Source organism: Heterocephalus glaber, unplaced genomic scaffold (genome assembly GCF_053883595.1).
Source record: "Heterocephalus glaber isolate CG9 unplaced genomic scaffold, H.glaber_assembly_v1.0 deba00001572, whole genome shotgun sequence".
NCBI classification, from domain to species: domain Eukaryota; kingdom Metazoa; phylum Chordata; class Mammalia; order Rodentia; family Bathyergidae; genus Heterocephalus; species Heterocephalus glaber.
The window spans coordinates 14,909,498-14,933,863 of record NW_028258357.1 but is presented as its reverse complement, the minus strand read 5'-3'; the positions used below and the strand labels follow the sequence as shown (position 1 = coordinate 14,933,863).

Sequence of the window (24,366 nt, the reverse complement as noted above, 5' to 3'; positions counted from 1 at the left end):
AGCAGCTGCTGGATTGATTTCTCATGATCCCTTACTATTTTAAAGAAATTTTTATTTTCCTGGTCACTGATTACAATCTTATCTTCTATATCTGAAATTCTGTCCTCACATTGGCTCATTCTGCTATTTAGACTTTCAGTGGAGTTTTTAATCTCCTGGAAATCTGTTTGCTGGATTCCATTTGTTTCCTATGTTGAGATTCCATCATGTTTCTCAGATCCTCTATTTTTTTATCTGTGTCCACTCTAGATTTATTAATCATGTCTTGCACTATGGGCACAATCTCTGCTGTTATCTGAGAAATTATTTCTGATTTCATTTTTTCCAGATTCTTTTTTGTCGCCACTTCAAGGAGTCTAGGTGGTTGAGTGTCAGATTGTTCCATCTCGTTTTCCTTTGGCGTTGCTTTAGGTGATCTGGAGGTCTAGTTTTGAGACTTGTTTACATGTCTTCTCAGTTCAACAGATGCAGGCTGCTGTGCCTTTGTTGAGGCAACTTTTTGCTCACCCAGTGGTCTTCAATTCTCAGCAAGCCACAGAGCTGCCTTTTCTCTGCTGTTCTCCAGTACACCAATTCCTGGGTTCAGAAAGGTGGCCTTTTGGATCCCTGAGCTGACCTGTTGTCTGGGTGGGCTTCTGGATGGGATCTGTGCACACTTGGGATGTTATCTAGGTGCACCTCTGGCTAGGGCCCCTATGTACCTGTTGTCTGGGAGGGCCTTTGGCTGGGAGCTGTGCACCCCAGTTCCTGCTGTGTGAGCAAGCTTCTGGCTAGCATCTTGTGCACTCACTGATGGTATTGGGGTGAGCCTCCAGCTGTTGCTTGTGTGCCTGTGCAGGTCTTTTCCATGCAGGTCCTTGGCTTGAGCTGGTGTGCCCCAGCCTCTGGGGTTGGGGTGGAGCCCTGGCTGGGATCTGCTTGCAGCCACACTGCTCTGGTCCACACAGTTGCTCCCCCAACTAAGGTGGTCTGTGTGCCTTTATTGCAGAGACTTTCTTCACTTTTCTGGTGGGCTTTAATTTTCATCAAGGAGCCTCAGAGAGGTCCTCTTTCTGTTGTTCATTTCTACTCTTAACTTCTCAAGCTCAGAACAATGTCCTTTATGACCCCTGAAACTCTGTGGTGTGGATCTATGTAATGGCTCGGCACAGTCGGGAGGCTCAGTCTTGAAATCCAGCCACCATGTCATGAGGAGGCCCAATCAATCACAGAGAGAAGTCACAAGCTGTACTGTGGCCCACAGCCCATGCCAATGGCCACTGGCAAATACCAGACCAAGTGAACACTCAGTGATTCCAGCTGAATTAGCAGCCACTTTCAAGTTTTCCCAACCGATACTTCAGATCCTATGGAACAGAGATAAGTTGTCCCAATGTGTCCTTCACAATGACCCACAGAATCCTTAGGCCTAATAAAGTGGTAGTCATTTTATGACACTGTGTTAGTTTCCTTTTCTCTTGCTGAGAAAAAATACCCAACACCCAAAGTTAAAAAAGGAAAGGTTTATTTAGCTCACAGTTTGTAGAGGTTTCAGTCCATAGTCAGCTGGCTCCAAGGGAAGGTGTCATTACAGAGGGGCAAGAGTTCATGGAGGATTGAAGATAGCAAAGTAATAAGAGACCTTAACAGTGTCTTTCTGCCTCTTTTATATTATCCAGACTACTGGGATTAGGATGGTGCCAAACCAGTGTACTGGTTTAGTAACCACTCGCCCTTAATGCCAGCATCACACACTCCAGATTCAGCCATCTTTGAAAAAGCCTCACCCATGACCACATGAGGCTTTGGGGGGACATCTAGACACAAGCCATAACAGACACTAAGCATGCAGTGCTTTGTTATATGATAATAGTAATTGGAACAGATGAGAATGGGAGTGTGTAGGGTTAAAAGTGATCCATATAGCCATTCTGAGGACTTGCATTAATCTAGCCTCTTTTGTGAATGCACACAAAAACTTCATTGTCGACATTATGTTGTTGTTCTTCTATAGCCACTTCTTAGTGAAACAAGTCTACTTATAAGGGTTTCACTCCAAGTAAACTTGAGTAGTTTTTAGATGATAACAATACTATTTTGCTTCATATGGGTGAGGTGCTATTCAAAGAGTTTTACATAAGATAACTCAATACACACAAAAACACTATGTGAAAGTTGTTGGCATCAAAATGAGTTAACTTGTGTCAAACCCTACAAAATAAGTAAATAGAGCCAGGAGTTTCTGAAGAAAGAGAGATCATGCACACATGCTTAATAACAGGAACTATTGCAAAAATCTCTTGTCACAACCACAGCTATGCACAAAGGCCACCACAACCTTACATAAAAATACCTCTACTAGGATGTCTGCCCAACAACTCAGCTGTTTAGCATTGGACTGAGGCCAACTTTGTTACTGATATTTGTAGCCAAGAATTATTGTTTCAAAACAGTTTGCATGGTCCTCCTCATTTTGCCCTTCAGAGCCTTGACTTGCCTCAACCTCTTTGGATTTATCCACACGTATTCCCATTGCAATATTCCTTCTCAAATAAACTTATTAATCTTTGGAAGATCTCTCTGTTATTGAAGTTGATATCTATGAGGTAAGCGTTATTTTAATCTCCATTTTACAGAGAAGACCACACTACTGAGGTTAAACAACTAGCCTAAGATTATCCAGCTCAAAAACAGCACCAATGGGATAGGATTTGGAGCCACGCAACTTGGAGACAGCCTATCCCTTAACCACCAGAGGGACTACTCATAAACCTGACTCTAACTCTCCTGGGGGACATAATGACCATTGAGCCTCTCCACCTGCAAGGACAAGAATCCATAAAGTGAAAAGGCCACACAGTGCTGGCTTCAGGATGATGATGATGGTTAACAACAGGCTCTGGAGGCTGCAGGTTCGGGTTGCAGCAGCTACCAGCTGTGACTCTCCAAAGGTTTTCTAAACTCTCTCACCTCATGCTCCCCATCTTCATGCAAAACCATCACTCATTCATTGTAAAGCCACAACCACTGTCTTCTCCATATGTAAGCACGAGTCCATTCCTTGTTTCTGGAATGTCAACCTCTTCGAGACAAGGGCTTGGACACCTCTGACTCCTCCACTGGGTGTAGACCAGATACCTGAACACGGTTGCAGCTTGTAAATGGAGATCCCTGGTTTTTGTTTGGTTTGTTTTACTTTGCTTGGTTTTTAACTTCTTTATTTATCTTCACATCCAGAGCTTTTGGGGTGTGTCCTATTTTCTGCATTGTAATGTGCAAATCCATAAGTCATGCCCTCACCACTGTGCCTACTGCCAAAGCTAAGACTTGTTTTTTGCCTCCTTTTCCGGTCTCCCTAGTGACAGCAAAATGCTTCCATGAGTGACCTTGATCATATCTGTATTTTCCTAAGGGTACTCTACTACCTTCCAATTTTTCCAAAGTAATCAGAACTTTTAACCACAGGCCACTAACTACATTTCACAGAAGGAATACAGTAGTGAAGCTCTCTAAAAGATACAAAAAGAAGTTCATCACCTGCAGAGCTGTGCTGAGAAACTGTTGGAGGAACCAAGGCGTGTGTTCAATTCTCAGACCTCTTTTTTCACTCTACTGTAATTGCTTCTGTAATTGTTTCCCTTCTAGCCTATGGGGCTCTTGAAGGCAAGGACACTGGCTTTTCTCTCCGGATCCCACTGCCTAGCACAATGGCTTTTACAGAGGAGGCACTTTTCAAATGTTTCCTGTACAACCAACGAAAACTGATGGTCCCAAAGTCACTGTTAGTGGCAAAGCAATCCAGAACTATCTCTGCAAGATGTATCATGAGCTGCTCATTCATTAAACATTTGCTGAACATCTTCTGGGGCCCCAAAGCTGGACAAAGCACTGAGAATAAAAGCATCATAAGACCCATTCTTATTATGTAAGATCCTATCAACACTAGTAGGGGAGACAAGTGTGGAAGCAAATCATCATAAAATATTTCAATTCAAAACTGTTAACTCCAGAGATATAAACCAGGAGCTTAAGAAGGAAGTTATGAAATGAAAGTCTGATTCAGATTAACATAGGTTAGATGTGTTATTACTCATGCTTTTTATGGTAACTCAGCATAAGATGCTAGCATTGTAGAGCTGTCATTTCAGCTGACGTGCAGAGTCATAAGAGGTCATAAGGGGTCCAAAGGTATATGCAGTCACATAATAGAATGGATCCCTTAGACAAAATCAATGATGAAATTGACTAAATAAATTAAGATATGTTAAGATTGTGAAATAATTATTTTAATCACTAGCATGTGGATAATGTCAATATCTTGTCAAGAACATGTTAAAAATGAAAATTCTAAATGTCAGAAATAAGAGGATATGGGCATACTAAATTAAGCCATCCAAAAATGAATGTACAGCCAGGTGTGGTGGCACACACCTGTATCCCAGCACTGGGAGGCCGAGGCAAGATCACCACAAGTTCAAGGCCAGCCTGGACTACACAGTGAGTTCAAGGACAGCCTGACCTTTGTCTCAAAAAAATAAGCAAACAAACAAAAAATGAATATACATTAATAATGGACATAAAAATACAGAGCAAGCCATTGGAATTTAACTATCATTAAGGGCTTTTCTGTTAGGTTCAAATATTTTTGAGAAAATGTTACACTATGTTTAATAGGAGAATAATGACAGACAACAGATTATAGCAGTGCTGAATTAGTCAGCTTTCTGTTAATATAACAAATACTTGAGAAAATCAGCTTATAAAGAGAGAAAGTGTATCAGAGCTCACAATGTTGGTGGTTTCAGTCCATGGCTGAGGGGACCCATTGCTGTTATGTTTATGGGGACGAGGGCAGCTTTATATTACTGCTTGACCAGTAGTCACACCTAATGGTCACTGATACTCCCTGATTAACACTAAGAAGGTTAGCAGGGACATTAATTCCCTTCTTTCATCTCCTTGCTATTCTCAGTCTCTTTTTGTCACAACCTGTGTATTGCAAGGCTTATTTTAATTAAGAAGAGGTAATATAAGCAAAAGTAATTTGTAATAAGTATGTTCAGTAAGGAATCAAATTGCACAGCTGAATCACATACTGGTGACAAAAACGGCTTTGCTGAAGCCTGTTATTTTTTTCTTACAACTTAGGTAATTCTTGGGACAAGTTCATAAATTCCCATGTCCTTCCCCAGGACTTCTAGGTAAGCCTTGTTCTCATGAGAAGAATGAGATTCTAGTGGGGGGTGTCTTCTGTGGACGGGTGACTGTCACCCCAGGGTTCTGGGTTGGGATCCTCCACACTGATCTGATTCCCATAGTAATAATAATTTACATTATGGGCGAGGAAAATGGTTCCCATTTTTTCTTACACCTTTTAGACTTTTCAAAAGCAAATTCAGATATTAAAAATTTAATTGAAATTGTTTGGGTAGGAGGTGAAGCATTCACACACAGATGGTAAAGCCAGGCCAAGGACGGTGGGATAATGACAGTGATGTTCCCAGAGTGATATTCACTAACTGTTTATTTGTAGGAAGCCCAATGACAAATACTTGGCATATATTATTTACTTGAATTATCACAGTAACTGTGAGAGGATGGTGCTACTACTTCATTTTACAAATGAGAAACTGAAGCTTAGAGAAGTTAAATGACTTCCCTAAGGTTATCCAACTGGTAAGACTCAAAGTTGGGATTCCAACCCAGATCGGTCAGAAGCCAAAACCCACTGACATTATTCAACAAGCATCTTATGTAACAAATGTGTGTGTATGTGTGGCCTATTTCTAACTACAGTTTTTCCAAAATTGGATTTAAGCTTGATTTTATTTATTTTTTATTTATTTTCAGAAAATCTATTATTTCTAAAATGAAAAAGTAAGTTCCCCTTTTTAAAAGTGGGAATAAGGACATGAATAGTTAGGTGAACATTTTAAAAGGCAAAGACTAAATTTCAGGTGTACACAACTAACGGGAAGCTGGGCATAGTGGTGCACACTGGAAATAGCATTCTGGCCAGCTGAAGTGGGAGGACTGCCAGTTTCAGCCCAACCTGGTCAGGGTAAATTAGCAATTTAGCAAGATCCTGTCTCAAAACTTTAAAAATAAAATAAAAAATGGTTGGGGTCATAGCTGAGTGTGAAGACCCTGGATTCAATCCCCAGAAACCACACACACACACACACACAGAGAAATTCAACTAAACAGAGACTGACTGATCCGATGTAAGGCACTGTGAGAATTCAGTGGTGAAGGCAGCATCATTACTGCCCCCAAAAGCAAATAATCTAATGGAAAATAATATTTCAGATCTTAAGGCAAATGTCATGTCTTCCGAGAGATATTCTCTGACCACTGTATCTAAACTGGGACCCCACTCCCTTTACTACCAGAGAGGCCAGCAAATTTTCTGTAAAGGGCCCAGAGATAAGTAATTTAGACTTTGTAGGCCATACAGTCTCCATCAAAACTACACTTCTTGTGCCAGTGAGAAACCAGCTATGGCTCTTAAGTACACAAATGAGCAAGACTGTATTCTAATAAAGCACTATTTAAAAACAGGCAGTGACCCGGGTGCAGTTTACAGGATGTAGTGAGCCAGTTCCTCTCTAATATATTGTGTCATTTGATTTTGCTTTTTAGCACTTAAAATCTGAAATTTTCTTGTTAATTTGTTAACTTCCTTCCATCAAACTAGCAGCTCCATGGAGGTAGGTGCATGTTGCTCATTGCAGCTGGCTCTCCAGTGCCTAGGAAGGATTTCCTTACTCAAAGACAGTTCGCTCTGAATATGAGTTGACCAAGTATACGAATGAACTTCATTTCATCACTGTTAACAAACATGAAATATACTTAGCCTTAATAATTAAAGTAAAGTAATGACATACTATTTTTCACTTGTCAGACTTACAACTACCTGGAGAAAGAGGAGGAGGAAGAAGAGGTAAAGGACTAGGGTATACACGAGTAAGTGGCTAAACAAGTCCTCTCATCTACCACTGATGGAAGAGAAGACTGGTGCGATATTTCTGAAGGGCCATCTGTAATCATATATCAAAGTCTATACACCAATTAAAAAATGGGCAAGCAATAGAATAGTTATTTCCCTAAAGAAGATAAGTGGCTAATAAATTAAAAGATGTTCAATATTACTAGTCATTAAAACTAAATAAATTAAAATCACAATGAGATACCACTTTATAGCCATTTCAATGGATATTATTAAACAATGCAAAGGAAAATAATAAGAGTTGGTGAGGACGTGGACACAAGAAACCTGATACATCATTGGTAGGGGTATAAAAGTGTGTGGCTGCCAGAAGAACAGTTTGGGGGGATCCTCAAAAAGTTAAACATAGTGTTACCCTGTGAGCCAGGAATTCCACTCCTAAGTGCAGTACATTCCCTGAAAGAGACACTCGTACACTCTTGTTTATGGTAAAATAATTTACAATAGAAAAAAGGCGAAAGCAACCGAATGTCTATTAACAGATGCACACAGAAGCAAATGTGGTATTATAGATACAATGGAATATTATTCAGCTTTAAAAGGAAGAAAACACTGAGAATGCAACACTGAAGATAATTTTGAAAACACTGTTCTAAATGAAATAAGCCAGACCATAAGGACAAATGTTGTACGCAGTCACATAGAAAGTAGAACAGAGGTTACCAGGAGCCACGAAGGGAATTGGTGAGGAGTGGGGAATTAATTATTTAGTTGGTACAAAGTTTTATTTGAGATGATGAAAAAGCTCTAGACATGAAAGATGGTAATGGTTACAAAGCACTGTGAATGTACTTAATGCTGCGGGACTGCACACTTTCAAACTGTTAAAATTATAAATTTTGTATTATGTATATTTGATTTTATTAAAATTTTCCTTTGTATTATAGTATATGTAGTTTTTTGCTTCAAAATCCAATTCCTAAAAATTAACTCAGGAGATAATGCCTAGGAGTGAAATGTGTATGTCCTAGTCTGTCAACCTCAGGATCCATTAGTAAGCATCTATGTAAATAAGTGTCTGGCACGATAAATACATAAAAGAGGCTATTTTGCAAGCATTAAATATGACAGGGTAGATGTTTCAGATAAAACAATCTCCATTGTGTTATTGTTCAATAAAAAAGCAAGTTACAGAAAGCATGTAAAGTATGATCCCATAGATGTAAAAATTCTAGATATTCTCCAAATGTCAACTGGGGTTATTCTCTCAATGGTGGATTTAGTGGTTTTAAAATGGCTCTCTTCATAATTTTCTGCGCTAGTTGAATTTTTTATAAAGAATATTTTAACCAAAGCAAAATATGCTATTGTAAACTCATATTCATTGCTTTTTTCATTAATTAAGAAAGGTGAGGGCTGGGGATTTAGCTCAGTGGTTCCACCACCTGCCTCACAAGCACAAGGTCCCGAGTTTGATCCCAGGAACCAAAAGAAAAAAAAAAAAAAGGTGAGGCCTTGATACTTGCAATTAGACATTTACTGTGTTTCCTTTTCCATAGACATAATATTCATGAATGAGTCAGAAATGTTTGGAAGGAGAGGTACCTACCTCAGTCAATGGTGTTAGCTCTCTGTCACGCACAAAGAGAGCTCTTATTTCAGAGCAACATCCAATAACCATGTTCTGGAAATAAGAAGGAAACACAGTAAGGTTGATATTATTGTAAGTACTGTATATTAAATTGTAAACTACTTATTTTACTTGTCTTGTTTTTTTTAACACTCAACTCTAGTTCTGAGGATAAAGCAGAGGGCTCAGAAATTATAATTCTTCAGTAATCGGGGTTATTTAAAAAAAATATAAGATAGCCAAAAATATAAGATCTGCAATTAATTAAGAATAATACATTATTTTAGAATTCTGTATGTATTCGTTGCTAAAACTCATATGTTACAGGGCAAAAACAAGTAAAGTAATTTGCACCAAAGCAAGACTTTCAGAAATTGCTTTTCTTCTGAGAACAAAGCCCTGGAATAAAGAGATTCAGACCTTGGAAAAGGGTTTCACCACAGGGGAATGACTGGAAGTTGGGCGTGAAATAAGAAGAGTGAATGGAAAGGAAGGTAGAGAGGCAATAGCATTTATACACTGCCCATCTATGACACGGCCCATGGCCTTGACTATGGAGACAATGGATATGTGTGGACATCTGACCCAAGACAGACTGACCCAGAGCCAGAGCTGAATCAGATTATTGTTATGCCATCATGTAAAGAGGGACGACAGAGGAAAACTACAGTCAGTACTGGCTATGCGAGCTGACAGGTCAAAGGGAGTGGAAGAAGGGAGCCACTGAGGCAGATGTGAGGGCTAAGAGGAAGCCACTGAGACGAGGGAGAAGCTAGGCCCCTGCCAACTCATGTGCTGCCATGTTGGCTCTTGAGTCTCTGGTTCCATTTTCTGTAAGGCCCACATCCTCACAAGGAACCCATCCTTGGCATGCATGAGCTAACTTATTGTACTCTGCCATATTAGTGCTTCCTTCCTCCAAACATGTTTTACCTGAGGTAGTGATGTTTTTCTTAGGACTAAAAGAGTCATGACTATGAAACTGTCAGAGACCAGCTATGCCCACCTCACAGTGCAGCCCTGAAGGAAGCCACCATTTGTTTTGGGTACTAATACATACACACACTAGCATCCAGAATATTAACATGATAAAAATACATTAATTTTAAAATTATAACTGAGTGATGTTTGTTAAAATATTAAAACAGCCAGGGATTTAGCTCAGTGGTTCTGCCGCCTGCCTCTCAAGCACAAGGTCCCAAGTTCAATCCAGGGTACAAAAAACAAAACAAAACAAAAAACCCTTAAAACAAAGAAGCAAACAACAGTAGACTTTACAGCCCAATACCATGTTATATCTAAGTTTTAATAAATGCACAAACATGGAAACGATCCAATTTTAGAGCTACAAAACTACAGCTAATTCAATTCAGTTCAACAAATATATGCAAGAGATTATGTTAAGTCCCATGGGACACAAAGATGTAGAAACATAAAATCCTCAAATATCTATAATTACTGAGAAAAACAGATTCATACCCAACTAAATTAAATACCAAGCAGAATATGCTCGGCTGACCTATTACAGGATCCTAGAGGTGGGAAAGAGTAAATCTGAGTATGATGAACAAGGAAGACTTCTTGGAAGAAGGTTCATAGGAGCTGAGCCTTGAAAGAGTCGGATGCCTTCAAGTAGAGTGGGACAAAGGCACCAGGTGGAGAGAGCCATTTAGGTAATAAGCAGGGGGCATTTGGAGAACACAAGAGACTTGATGCCATCTCTTTCTGCAGGTGTGTCTGGGAAGTATGGTGGTGTGAGTGGTGACAAATAGGCTGAGAGGCACATTTATAAGAGCTTATACTAGAGTGAGGAATTTAGATTTTATTGTGGGAAACTGGATAGAGATTGCCTTTAAAATTTTCTGACCATTACTTAAAGGCAAACTGGTCTGGAAAGAGACAAGTGGGACAGAAATCAGCTAGGAGGCTGCCCAGGCCGTCTGGACAGAAAGGTGATTTTATCCAGAAGTGGGATGGCTCTGTGGGACTAAAAAGGGTGGAAGACAGGCAAAAGGCCCAGCACCGATAAGACTGCCCCTGATGCCAAACCTTCCAGGCTGCCGGTCAACTGTACCAGGGAGGAGCACACACCTACACCTGTAATTCTCTACCTTTGCTATATTTCTACATTCCTAATCGAGTTCTCAGGCCTGGCTGAAGTATGTTTTGCTATATGAACAGCTTCGATAAGAGCCATGATTGGTCACTGTCCTGATTCCATCGAGCACTATCAAGGAAAGTGACACTGACTATATCATTAATCATTTCACATAATGGATGAAGGGGGCAGCATTACCTGATGTATGCCACCTGTCTCAATATTTGTCAAACAGAAATTCCCTCTGATTCACAGTCTATTACTCTGGCATTATCTGAGGAAAACCACATACACACACTGTGAAAGTGGCTCATTTGAGGTTGGGGCTGCGAGGCCCTCCCATGACCCTACTACCACAGATGCCAAGACAGGAAGAGCCCAGTGCTCATCTGTCCAAGTCAGAAAGTGGCTGGAAGCATGCTGTAGCTGGTGAGGGGCAGGAATGACTCTTGCTCAGTTTTTGCGGAGTATCCTCCCTTCAAAGCAAAGTTAGTCGAATCTATGCAGATGGCCCGAGTGACTTCAAGATACTAAAGCTTAGAGGTGCAGAGGTCACAGTTCTCCTGCAACCCCTGGAATTCTCTTGAGAAGGTTGTTGTAAAGGAGCGAGGGCCAGGCATTTAGCTCAGTGGTTCTGCTGCCTGCCTTGCAAGCGCAAGGTTCCAAGTTCAAGCTCCAGAACCAAAAAAAAAAAAAAAAAATGGAGCGAGTCTATCTTCCTCAGCTCTCTACTCCCAGCTCAAGGCATGACCCTTCTTCAGTGGGCGCTGCACCTGCCATCCACCACGGCCCTCGGCAGAGCCATGCTGTGCCATGCTGCTTGAATCTCCAAAACAAGGAGCTAAATAGACCTCTTTTCTTCATAAGTAGCCTGACTCAAATTTCATTATAAGTTACAAAAAACTAGCTGATGTGGTTGGAAAAAAGATTTAGGAGTTTTGCTCTGTGTGATTAAAGGATTCACCTATGGGTCTTCCTAGGAAAGACCCCATAAGGAATAGCTTTAAAGATCAAATTTTGTGAGTGCAACAATTTGCTAAGACAGGGCTACCGTGGCTGAGATCACTGTGGATGACCTACACACACACACACACACGCACTCATACACACACACACACACACACACATCATTAAACTCCCCCATGACAGGGATCCAGTTCTATTGATTTCTGTATGTCTTTACTTCCCCAAGCCTGGAAAACTTGTGCACAAATGGTTTCTCAGAAAGGATTTAATGATTAATGATAACATCCAATTGTATTTTGGTCTCTGCTATTATAGAATTGTGATATTTGGGATCTATTAGTTATGTACTAATTCTAATTGCCTTGTATCTTTATGCGTTCCATAAATATTTGCTGAACTAACCTTATGTGACTTGTAAAACACTTGTTAAGCTTCCTCTGTCAGCATCTATCACTCCAAATGAAGTGTTTGCATCTTAAAATTAGGACAGTTTGCATCTTTCCAGGGCTTTAAAGCACCTGATACACTATGAATGACAGATTTCAATTGCTCAGTCAGTCTGCAGCAGTGCAGGTCATTTTAGGAAGAACCACAAACTTTTCAAGCCAGAAATGATTGGAACACCTATTCTGTAGCCCTCTTTTCTCTTTTTTTTTTTTTTTTTTTTTTTGGTATCAGGGATGGAACTCGCGTCCTTCTGCTTGTGAGGCAGGCGGTGGAACCACCAAGCTAAATCCCCAGCCCTGTAGCCCTCTTAATTCATCTTAAATTAATATCGTGTTCTAAAGTTCTAGGCTTATTCTGGATCCTAGAGATTTCAAAAAAAAATAGAAAAGAAAGAAAAAGGAGAGGAGTGAGAAAGAATAAAGGAAAGGAGATTCAGTACCTCACATATCAGCCAAAGGGACATTTTTGGCCTCTTACCTTCAATAACCCACCAACAATATACACTGCAGTAGATGATAGAAGCTATGAAATTATGTCTAATTCAAGACCAGAATCAATCTCTTCAAGTGTCCTAGTTAACTTCTAATTAGCACCAAGAGAAGGTTGTCATGACAACAAACTAGCAAATTTAATCAATGATATTTATTTGATATAACTCAAAATCCAGGGTTTTTTTTTGTTTTTTGTTACCAGGGATCAAACTTGGGACCTTGCGCCTGCAAGGCAGGCAGCGGAACCACTGAGCTAAATTCCCAGCCCCAAAATCCAATTTTTTAAAAAGTGTTGGTTTACATGGTGGAGGGGAAAAGAAAAATCTATATATTACTTCCATTTCTCAACTTTCAAATGTTGTAAGTTCATTCATTTGCCTATTCACCTAAACATATATTAGTATTTCTTCTATCTGGTGATGTTCTTTAATATAAAAAAAAAACAAACAAGAACTGGAATGTAACTAAAATGCCTTACTTTAAAGCTAAAGAAACATTTACAGTTCAAAAATGAAAGAGAATATCAAGATGAAAAACAGCTTGGTAGGCCAGGCATGGTGGCACATACCTGTAATCCCAGCACTCGCGAAGCTGAGGCAGGAGGCTCACTCTGAGTTCCATGCAAGCCTGGGCTACATAGTGAGTTTGAGGCCAGACTAAAGTACAGTAAGTTCCTGACCTATGAACAAGTTTCATTCTGGGAGAACATTTGTAAGTCAGATTCATTCATAAGTCTGACAAAGTGAGTCTTACACTGCATTTTCACTTTGGTTTCCATAGTTATTGCTTTGTCCTTCCTAGCAGTCCCCTCCCTATCACCACTACATTTGCTCCTCCTTCTGGACATACTGGGCTCTGAGTGAGCACTGTACTACTGTGCACTACCACACTGTACAGTAAGCACCGAGCAGCACAGCTGAGACAGTATCCGGAAGACACACGAGCTACTTCCTCCATTTGTTCACATTTAGGAATGTTCATAAGGTGAGGTCCCTTCGTATCTGTGAAGGCTCAAAACGTGAATGTTCATAACTCAGGGATGGCACATAGTGAGACCCTGGCCAAAACAAAACGAAACAAAACACCAGTTTGCTCTACTCCACAGCTGACCCACTCACGTATGCTATTCAAGTCAGGACACAAAAGCAAGCCACAAGCCTTCATTAAAGCAAGACAGCCCCGGCTTCCCTCTCCCACTCACATTCAGTCTCGGTCACCTCTCAGGCCCACATTGCCCTGATCTGTTTATATCACAATCAACTTCTTGACTCAGAAACGCAGTTCCTTGTGGTGCATTTTACCCTCCCTCCGCCTGCTGAGGGTATTCTGGAGATTCTACCCAAAGAGCCCTACTTTCCATTTCCAGCAGTATCTGAGTGAAAAGATCATTTATTTTAGACATGAGAGGAAAATTAATTCCGAGAAAGGGTAACAGATTGGCCCTCTAGAATCCTTAGTCTTATAGACTTTGTCCTGCCTCAGATAAGCTAAATAGAAAAGCCATGCGGGCTTGGGAGGAAATAATCATTTTCCATACAGGAACTATGTAGAAGTGGATATAGGAACAATTTTGTCAAAGAATATTCTGAGCTATGGCTGAAAGACTGCAATCTGATAAGTTTCTCTGTAACTGAAAAACTGTGATTGAAAGTACTCGACAAAAGTAGTGTGAAAATGAAAAGAGTGCCGAATTCTTCTTAGAAATAGACATGAGAGGGTAACATACACTTTATAAAAGAAATATATATCTATCTATAAAATCCCCTGAGTTTGAGATAGTTTGAGCTGTCAGGTCTGTTGGAGGGTTTATTATAAGCACTCAGTACTGTATATCAGTAACCACCCTCATATATGTGGTAGCATCTAAGGACACTAAGAAGGATGTACAACCAAAATGCTAAGACATCTGCTCTATGATAAATCCGGGGACAGAGCACAGAAGATGTAAATGCTGGCAAGTGGCATTTGAGTGGTAATTGAAACTGAAAATGCCAAAGTATACTCTGAAACCAAGAAAAGTTGCCAATGTTTACATTTCCACATGATAAGAGCACAGATGAAATAACCCAGAAAACAAAGAACCATACTGATAATATTGCTTAAGAATTAAAAGTATTTTGTTATTGGTAACCAATTAAATATTGACCTAGTAAGAAATGGCTTAAGAAAAACAAATCTACCAAACTAGAAACAAAAAGAACAAAAGCAGGATGGGAACTCAACCAGGAAAGCAGCAAAGGGAAGCTCAGAACAGAGCCACACAGCACGCACTGAGAGCAGCCAGACTTTGACTGGAGCGGAGGAGGAAAACGGAGTTGTGACATTATGTGATGGGTATGAACTGTAGTAAAGATCTATACACAAACACATAAAAGATCAGTGTAATAAACAGAAAAAGTTAAGGATAAATACAAGTCAAGAAAATAAAACAGGGCTGTAGCTCAGTGGTAGAGCACTCACCTACCATGCACGAGGCCCTAGATTCAATCCCCAGCTCTGCAAAGGAGAGGGAGAAGGAAAGAAGGAAGGGAGGGAGGGAGGGTTGTAGGTAGCTAAATTAGACAGAAATTAACATAGTCAGATTAATTAATCTGGGCTCTCAAGGATGTCAGCAGAAAATAGAGACATCAGAATTGTGGCTTCAGGTGCATCTGAAGAAGACCAGGCCTCAAGATAAAGATGCAACAGCCAGACCTGCATGCCTCCCCAAAGGATAAGTGGAAATTTGGAATTATACTATAATTAGCTCCACCTGATTTAGAAAGTCCAAATAGGCATCAGTTGCCTAGGTGGGTGACCAGAGCATTCAGACTCATCCCTTCCCAAAAATGTCTTTGTTCTTTCCATGTACCCTTGCTATGTGACCTGCTTCCTTATTGGATTAATATTAGCTAAGCAGCTTCACTTGTAATCTTACTGGTCAATTATATTTTGACCCATACTGTACTCATGCTGTGATTCTGTACCCACCTTGCAATTTTGCTCTATAACACATTCTTAGAGCAATGACCCCAATGACAACCTATTTCCAGGACCCCTCCTGTCTCTCAGGAGCTCTCTCTCAGTAAACCTTTCCTATTCTTAACCTCCTTTATCCTTTGGAATTCATTCTTTGATTTCAGGGGACACAAAACGCAGCACATTTGACATCTAGCAGGTTGGGAGTTATATTTCGCCTCTATCGGCAGGCAAGAAGAAAGGGAGGAAGGGAGGGAGCAAGGAAAACCAAACGTCTAAGAAAGGAAAATAACCACAGTAGACTACCTGACTCTGTTGTAAACATTATTTACATGGTCATAATAATGTAAACCTTAAATATTGGTCTAACTAAATTTTGTGATGTAATAATATTAAGAAAGGAAGGGAAAAGGAGTTGGGAGGAAGTAATAATTTACTCAAACCCCTGTATACTATAACATTGAGTCAATGGATACCTCAAGAAAAAACAAATACTTTCATTAGCAATATTCAATCATATTTCTGGCTTTCCTACTTCCAAGATGGTAGTAGTGAAACTGTTGCTACAGATTGTAACTTATTCGGCCAACAAAATGTTAATGGATGTGATATGATGGAAACTCGAAGAGCCATCATGAGATTTTCCTTTGAGGTTCCGCATAATGGCTGTGTCACCAGCCTGGATGCTAGCATGAGGAGATGTAGAACAGGTCCCTGTTGACCTATTAAGATTTCAAGGGAGTTTGTTACTTCACCTTTCATGACTGATACTGCACATTACTTATAGGTGTTGAAGTCAATAACAAAAGAAACATCGAAATGAGTTGAAAGTGGTTGCCTCTGCCAAAGAACACTGTAGGATGAAGACAGCCTGAGCAGATCATTCCTTTCCATTTTAGGCCATTCAGAGCTATTTGGTCCTTTCAAGAATGTCCACAATAACCACAAATTATACATGAAGAAAGAGGATTACTATACAAATGGAAATGCACAGATCTAGTGATTGGGGAGAATGTGCATTTTCTACCCCTACCCCATAGAGGATAAGGAATTTCCACTCCATTCCCAAAGAAAAAGGGACAATTCAGCTGCTTTTGGATCCATTACTAATTTACCCCAGGAGAAAGGAACAACTTATCTGATGGGTAAGTTTGGGAGACGCAAGGAGAAAGCCAGGCTCAATTGTCTTCCGAGGCTCAATCCTCTTCTGGCAACCTTTGTATGTTTTGGAGGTGCCCTACCTGTGGGACTATTATTCTCCACCTCCTCCATGCAGTAAGCTCAGCAGGGGGAAAAACGGAAATGGGGAAGCCCTGTGGTTGCACATCTATGCTAGATGACTGTGTGCCTAGGTGGCCGAGTCTGGCTAATTCTGCAGTAAAATATTAATAAGCTCATTTGGCCACAGATCCACAGCAAATCAGCTTCATGAGTAATGATGCTGATATTTCGATCACCTCATGTCTGTCTCTTATGTCCCGTTTCTCAATAGGTTCAGAACTCCAGACCGGTAGGAGGTAAATAATCCTCTGCTCTCCTCCAAAACACAAACTTCCCTTGGCACAAAACCCACTCAGTGTTCAGATTAATAGCACACTATAAGGCTAATAACCTATCCCCCTGTGTGGGTAAGAAAAATATATATGCATAAAATATCTGAAAGAACAGATGCCTATCTATGTTTTCTAGTTTTTATTTATGCAATTAGGTAATAAAAATGATTAAATAATAAAGTTAAAATGTAAAAGTAATTTTATAAAGTTACAAAGCATCATTTCTTGGGGTTCACAATTATACTGAACAGTTTCTCTAGATTTGCTTTTTTAAATTCACTATGAGATTCTTGTCATGAGTATGCTCAGAAGAGTTTTGAAGGAAAGAATTCATGTGTCAAAAAGTTGGGTCATATCTGGTATGATAAGTAAAGGAATCAGAAGAGAGACTCATTAAGCTCAAGTTTAGTTATATACTGCTGCTTTTATGAAGTAAAAATAAATTCTTATGTGTAATGATACCCACCCTGCAATAGCAATGCCATTTTCTATTATTTAATAACTTACTTCTATATCTGTAGCAATTGGCTTTTCCTCCATTTCTTCTGTTTCATATATGTCTTCATCTGAAGTAATTTCAGGAATTGATGGCAATGATATTTCAGCTATTTGCACAAGATTAGATAGTTTCTCGTGAATTGAAATAACTCTAAAAATAACAAATATATATGCATTTTATTTGAAAAGTCAGGAAAGGCACTGGCTTATTTTTAGAGCCAAGAAGATGTATGAATAGAGCTTCATTTATCAGATTTCTGGCATTCCCAAACATCATCCACTTTTTCATTCCTTCATTCAAGAAACATGAGCAAAGAAGCTAAGAGGCACAATCCTAACTCTCAAAATGTTCACTGTCCATGTATGCACTAAGGTTCATACATACTACAAACTGGGCAGAGCACAATGAAAAAAAAGGTACACCCCAAATTATGGCTGAAGATGGAACTAAAGAAAATAAGGGCCAGGGGTGTAGCTCAGTGGTGCCTCGCCTGCCTGGCAAGCCCAAGGTCCTGAGTTCCATCCCCAGTACCAGAAAAAAAAGAAAAGAAAAGATAAATAAATAAATAAATAAATAAATAAATAAATATTACACAGGCTGGGAAACTGTAGGCGATTACTGGTATGTGAATCTTAACACCATGCGATGGTTGTCTGGCTGATGGAAGGCAAGAGGTTTGATGAGTTAGCAGGGATGCAAAAAGCCAATCAGTGAGCCTGCTGCATGTCATATATTGGGCAGGGATAGGAGGAGAAGGGAGCTAGGGAGGAAAATCAAGAAAGAAGGAAAAGCAAGAGCCAAAGAAGAGGCAGAGGACACAGTGGCAACAATATTGGAGATGCAGAACTTCAGAGGCCCCAGCCAGTGAACAGTGGCCACTCCGCAGAGAGAGGTGGACCAGTGGACTGGAGACTAAAGGTAGAAGGTTTGCAATGGAAGCAGGCAAAGAGCCACCTGTGTGGCTCTTAGTGACTCCATGATCTAGACGCAGCACGGGTGTGTGTGGTGCCTTTCTCCAGCCGAGAAAGAAGGAAACCATTAAGAAAAATAAGTAAAGGATCAAAAAACCAACTGGCATCAGCAGTATATACAAATGTGTCAATCCCGCACTGTTCTACAGCACCCTCATCTGCAGTATGGTGTAATGTGTGATCTTCCTAATGATGGCTCTCAGCAATAAAATGTTAAAAATCTTTCATTATACATGAGGATTTTAATTTATATAGTACACTTTAGGAACTTTTCTATCAAAGATGCAACCATTAACATATAAAGATTTATTGCTAAAAGCTTATATGGAAAATTTGTCCACTGACAAAATGGATCATCCCCAATAATGCTGGAAAAGCTGCCTGATGCATTGGAGAGAGCACAGAATCCTCACTTGAAGGCTTGGTGAGTTACCCTTGGGTCCATTACACGCCAGTCACGTGACCTTAAGTGAGTCATTTAACCTCTCTGACCCTGACATTTCTTCTACTGCAAGGCTGGAATAATAAAACCTACTTTATCTAATTCACGGGGCTTTTGAAAGGAGGAAATAATATAACTAAATAAATTCTCAACCACAAAAAAACACGTAAAGGAAAAATGGTATTCTAAAACACCGTTCTTCATTCTAATATTTAGAGAAAAAAAATCTTACTTCTCTTCCCAAAATGGCACAGGGATGAGGGGTAGAGCACTTGTCTGGCATGCATAAGACCCTGGATTCAATCCCCACCTTCTCCAAAAAGAAAAAGAAAAGCACAGCTTTCTTTCATACTACTTGAGACTGTAGGAAGGATAAACTACCCTTGACATTTGGGCTGCAGATTGTTGGTGAGTGTTCAGAGCTACAGCAATGTCTTCCGTAGAGGACATGGCAGAGCCCAGTTCTGTAAAGAGCTCGCTGGCCTGCTCTGTCCTCACGACCCTCTCCCTTACTCCTGCTCTCCACCTTTCCCCCCAGGTCATGCAGGCACTACACACAAGCACGCTGCTCCTGTGTGGGCTGGGCCAGCTCCTCAGCCCTCTGCTCGCTCAGCTCAGATTCCAGGCATCCTCTCACCCTGTCTCCCATGGCCCAGAGGGCCAGAGCCAGCTGGAAGTAGATACCTGAGTGACAGGAGGTTTAAAAACACAGACAGTGGGCAGAGAACTTGATCCTGATCACAACAGCATAACTACCACTTAGAACTACACAGGAACTCTCATGCGAGTTCACCCATATGAACTTTATTTTTCATTTGTTGTTGTAAGAAAAAAATACAAAATTTAAAAACATTTTTCTTTATGAGAATTTAAATGGGAGATAAAAAGTAGACAATGAAAGGAGAATTTTCTCTGGCTTATTTTTTTCGAACCCAATTTATTCCCATGTTGCTTTCTAAAGGATGAGCAAGTACCGACCTTAACCTTCACAGGAACACAAGGAATGCTACCCCAAGTGACAGAAGCAGTCCATTAGCACAATGCCACTGAAGGACAGGTCTGCTGAAAAGTGCCAGGCACTATTCTGTGATGGCTCGTGACAGAGCTAGTTAATATTTCAGTAACTTTATTATTAATTATAAACACACTAAAATTAAGAACTTATTGAAATAAAAATAAAGCATATCAGTTGTTGTCTTTCTATTCTGCAGATATTATAATTATTTTCATCATGTGGTTCTGAAAAAAAAATCCTGCAATGTTTCTGAGTTTATAAGGTGACTGTAAAATGTTCTAATTTTGATGCCTAGCTCTGCTGGCATAGGACCTGTACCTAGGGCTTTTTAAATTTTTTTTTTGCCATTTTCCCCAAAAAGATAAAAGAAAGAAATCAAATAATTAGAAGTCTACAGGCACTTGAAATGTCTCTTGTTTTATTCTCTTTCATGGGGAGAGCAAGAAACCTTTCAAAATGAGAATCAGGAGCATGGACAGGACTCTCTGGGGAAGGAGCAGCAAGCTCCAGTTCTCTGCTCACCTGCTCCTTGCTGGGTGCCTGACCCAGGCAGGTTCTGCTAGTGTCTCAGCTTTCCAAAGCGTGTTCCCCTGCTGCCCAACTTAAGCCTGTCAATAACCTGCAAGCCAGGCAGAGCAGACAGCTCCTTCCCATCTTCCAGTGAGAGAAACGGAAGCCAACATTCCAGGGGCAATAGACAGTGGGTCAAAATAAACTAAGCAATGAGAGAAGATTTTTAAATTTAAAAAATAGGAAAAAAATGGAATAGGGAAAGAGAGAAACCAACAATGGACAAATGCTTGACATGCTCCTATTTGGTGGAAAGACAGGAAAACTCCTGGGTGCAGCAGGTTTTCGTTTTTGGAACACGAGAAAGTAAGAGTGAGTGCAGAGAGAAAGATGAGACAAGGGAGCCGGTGGAGTCTGAGCTTCATTTGGCAACACATAATACAGAGTTATGTTATTTGTTAAACACACCAAAATATCAGGCAAGATACACTCCAGACAATATCCTTGTACAACCTGCAATCTCTATGAAGTGTCATGAACTCTTCCAAGGCACTGTTGTTATTGCTCTCTTTGCAACAGAAAAGACTGAGGCACTGAGAAGAGGAAAATGAGGCACAAGAACTATTCAATGCTGTAGCTTGGTAAAGTTGAGTCAAACACACTGAATCCAGCATTCATGTTTTTCCATACTGCCTATAGTGCTCCTCTAAAGAAAATGAAGATTCTCTTAAAAATGGCAGGTGAGGGTCTTTTGCACTACTGTACCCTTGTGTCACTGAAGTAGCCTGTCCTGACCAGAAATACCATGGAGGGTGAGCCTGTGGCTGATCCATCTTTACTTGCCTTTTCAGCGGAAGCCACAAAGAGCCAACGCACATGCTGTTAGAAGTGGAATTTCTAATATCTATAATCTTCACCGGCTTTATATTATATGCATACAACAATAGAACCTGTAAGAGAAAGAAAAACATAAATACCAAAATTACATACACTGCCTCAAAACATTCAGCATTAGTCCTCAAAAAAAAAAAAACAAAACACTGCACTTTGCAAAGTTTTTTCTTTAGGAAGAAAAAAAACACAGAGGTTCTCTCCCCCCCACTTCACTTTAAGGAGAAATGATACGAACAGGAATTGTGCAAAGGTAGTAAGATAAAAATATAATACTATTTGGTAATGATAAATATTTTTGAAGAGTGATATTCTGTACTGCAGTGAAGTTTAAATTTCAGCCTTTGAAGACCTTTTGTAGCAAGTTCTAAACACATACCTGGTGAATATCCAACTTTATTTCCTGTTCCTTCTCCAAATATACCTTTCCTTTCAGCAGTCCTACCCACTCCTGTGAATTCGCTGATGTTGCCCCTTCCCCTCCTCTCTTTCTCATGATGACTCATGCTCTAGTAATCCCTGTGTTGTTCAGATTCTGACAACTCTTGGCATCAGCTCCCTACAATGCTGCACCGACTCACAGTCATGTACTCAGAATTTGAGTTTCACAGAACTGTAGAGATGATCTGCTCTAATTCCCTCATCTCACATCTCAGCAAGCCGAGGCCCTGAGCTGGCCATCAAAACTGAATAAATTAAGCGCTTGCATTTATCCCTGCTTTCTTGAAAATCAAACTAAAAGAAAAGAGATTTTTTTTAAAAAGCATAAATCCATGAGGACAGAAAGAAGATAGGAGGTGAAATAGACAATGTTAGCAAGACTCTGCAGGACCAAATGTGCTCAGAAACTCAGCAGAGGAAGGTTGCGTCCTTAGAGGGTTGCCAGCAATGAGCAGGACCTAGAAACCCAAAAGAACTCCAGAGCCAGAGGCTCAGGCTCCCTCCGAGGCAGGAGTGACAGGGGCTGAAAACAGCACTGCTGGACAACCTCCATCCCAGCCTTTCTCTGGTCCATGCTGGGAGAAACCTTTGTTCTTTGCCATCTCTCTCCTGGCCAAACCTCTTCTATGCTGCTTGGCTGATACTAAATTAGAGAAGATCTATACTCAGAGATGAGATGTGAGGGAGAGGGGTAGGTATTATAGTGAAGATATTAAAATTAATGTATTCTGAATGACATATATTCTCCTACCTCACCAACCCCCCCGCTCCAGAATGTAGGTACCTAGGCAGGAATCAAAGAAAATCCTCTTTGGGGGAACTGACCAGTTAAAGAGAAAGACCCACAGATACCAACATTCCAGCATCCTCTATAGAACTCCAAGCTCCTTCTCAATTATCCTATAATGAGAGCTCTGGATCAATAAACCTGACCCAATGTGCTTTCTAGTGCCTCACTCCAAAGGCGAATAGACAGCTGAGTCCCCTGGATTGGAAATGAAAGGCAGAAACCAAACAAATAAGAGAAAGGAAGTTGAAGAATGAGATACAATACAGAGAGCAGAAGAAAACTTCAATGAAATGACGATTAAAACCTCAGAGAGAAGGACAAATATGAAGTAATAACACAGTGCGATTAAAACAGAACAATCGGGAAGAAGAAGAGCTCTTAAAAATACAATCACAGCAACTAAATAAGTAACAAAAGATTTGAAACATAAAGTTGAATCTATGTCCTCCAAAGTAAAACCTAAATTTAAAAGCACAAGTAATAAAAAATAAGAAAATTAATCTAATATGTTCAATATTCAAGAAGATACAGAGATCATCAGAGGGAAAAAAATCATGAAAGCTAATTTCTCTGTGGACTAAAGAACATTACTTTCCAGACTGGGAAGGGCACCCTAAGTGTCCAGCGCAGCGGATGAAAGATGGACACCAAGCCACACCATAGAATTTCAGTACACAGGGGACAGAAGAAAACCCCAGAGCTTCAAAGTCACAAAGACCTAAGACCCCAGCACTGGACCTATATACAAAGACAATGAGTATGCTAAAGATGTATCCGCACTTTAATGCATTTACAGCACTATTAACAATGGCCAAGATATGGAATCAACTTAGCTTCCATCAACTGATCGATGATGGGTAAAGGAAATATATTCATAATGGAGTACTCTTCAGTTATTTAAAGGGATGAAATTCTGTCATTTAGGACCACAGGAATGAGCCTGGAGGACATACTACTTAAAATAAGGCAGACCCAGAAAAACAACTACTGCATAATATCATTGCTATGAGGAATCAAAAAGTCAATTGCTTAAAAGTTGAGAGTAGAATGGTGATTACCAGAGGCATGGGTGGATTGGAGGGAGGTGAGGCATTGTTGGTCAACGAATTATAGTTAGATAGGAAGAATATACATTTTAAGTGTTTTCAGAATAGGCAAATATAGAGAGACAGTAGATAAGCAATTGTGAGGTGGGGGAAGTGAGGAAGGATAAAAACTTGCATTTTCTAAATAGAAAACGTAAGCGCTAAAATAAGACCTTCTTTTTCAGACATTTTAAATCATTTTACCTTCTGGGGAACATTATCACGGTGCTGGTCCTTGGTCAAATCTGAATGAGAAGTACTGACTGTGATTAAAGTAGCCATGCCCTAGGGTCTGAAACTCACCAAAGAGCAGCCTGCACCCTACTTGGCTCATCTGAGTTGTATTTACAGGTGTAAGGTAAACACTGGCTGTGGTTTAAACAAGAGCCCTGACAGAACAGGGTGGGAGAAGGCACAGAGGGCAAGAGCACGTGAGGGAGGGGAAAAGAGGTAGACATTAGCCTCCACCCACATAGTAATGTGTGAGCTTGGTCACTCAGGAAATCATGTGAGCATGTAGTTTAGCCTTCCTAACTCCTGCTTTTGTTATGGTCTTAACTCTTTTCTCAGTATATTGCTATAACTGGGCTGATCTTGAACTCATGACCTGCTTGTCCAGGACCCTGAGGTAGGGATATGAAGACCTCCAGA

General features: G+C 40.2%; 1 protein-coding gene across 14 annotated transcripts in view; it reads right to left on the bottom strand.

Moving 5' to 3' along the window:
* Nucleotides 1–24,366, bottom strand: part of Cfap54 (cilia and flagella associated protein 54) — a 338,714-nt gene that overhangs the window by 37,727 nt on the left and 276,621 nt on the right. For all 14 annotated transcript variants that reach the window (XM_087192632.1, XM_087192626.1, XM_087192630.1 and 11 more), the window contains 3 exons: nucleotides 21,352–21,458; nucleotides 17,579–17,720; nucleotides 8,538–8,612 (listed from right to left, as the gene is read on the bottom strand). In XM_087192632.1, the coding sequence (XP_087048758.1) occupies nucleotides 8,538–8,612; nucleotides 17,579–17,720; nucleotides 21,352–21,458 (324 nt within the window). The remainder of the gene's footprint in view (nucleotides 1–8,537; nucleotides 8,613–17,578; nucleotides 17,721–21,351; nucleotides 21,459–24,366) is intronic.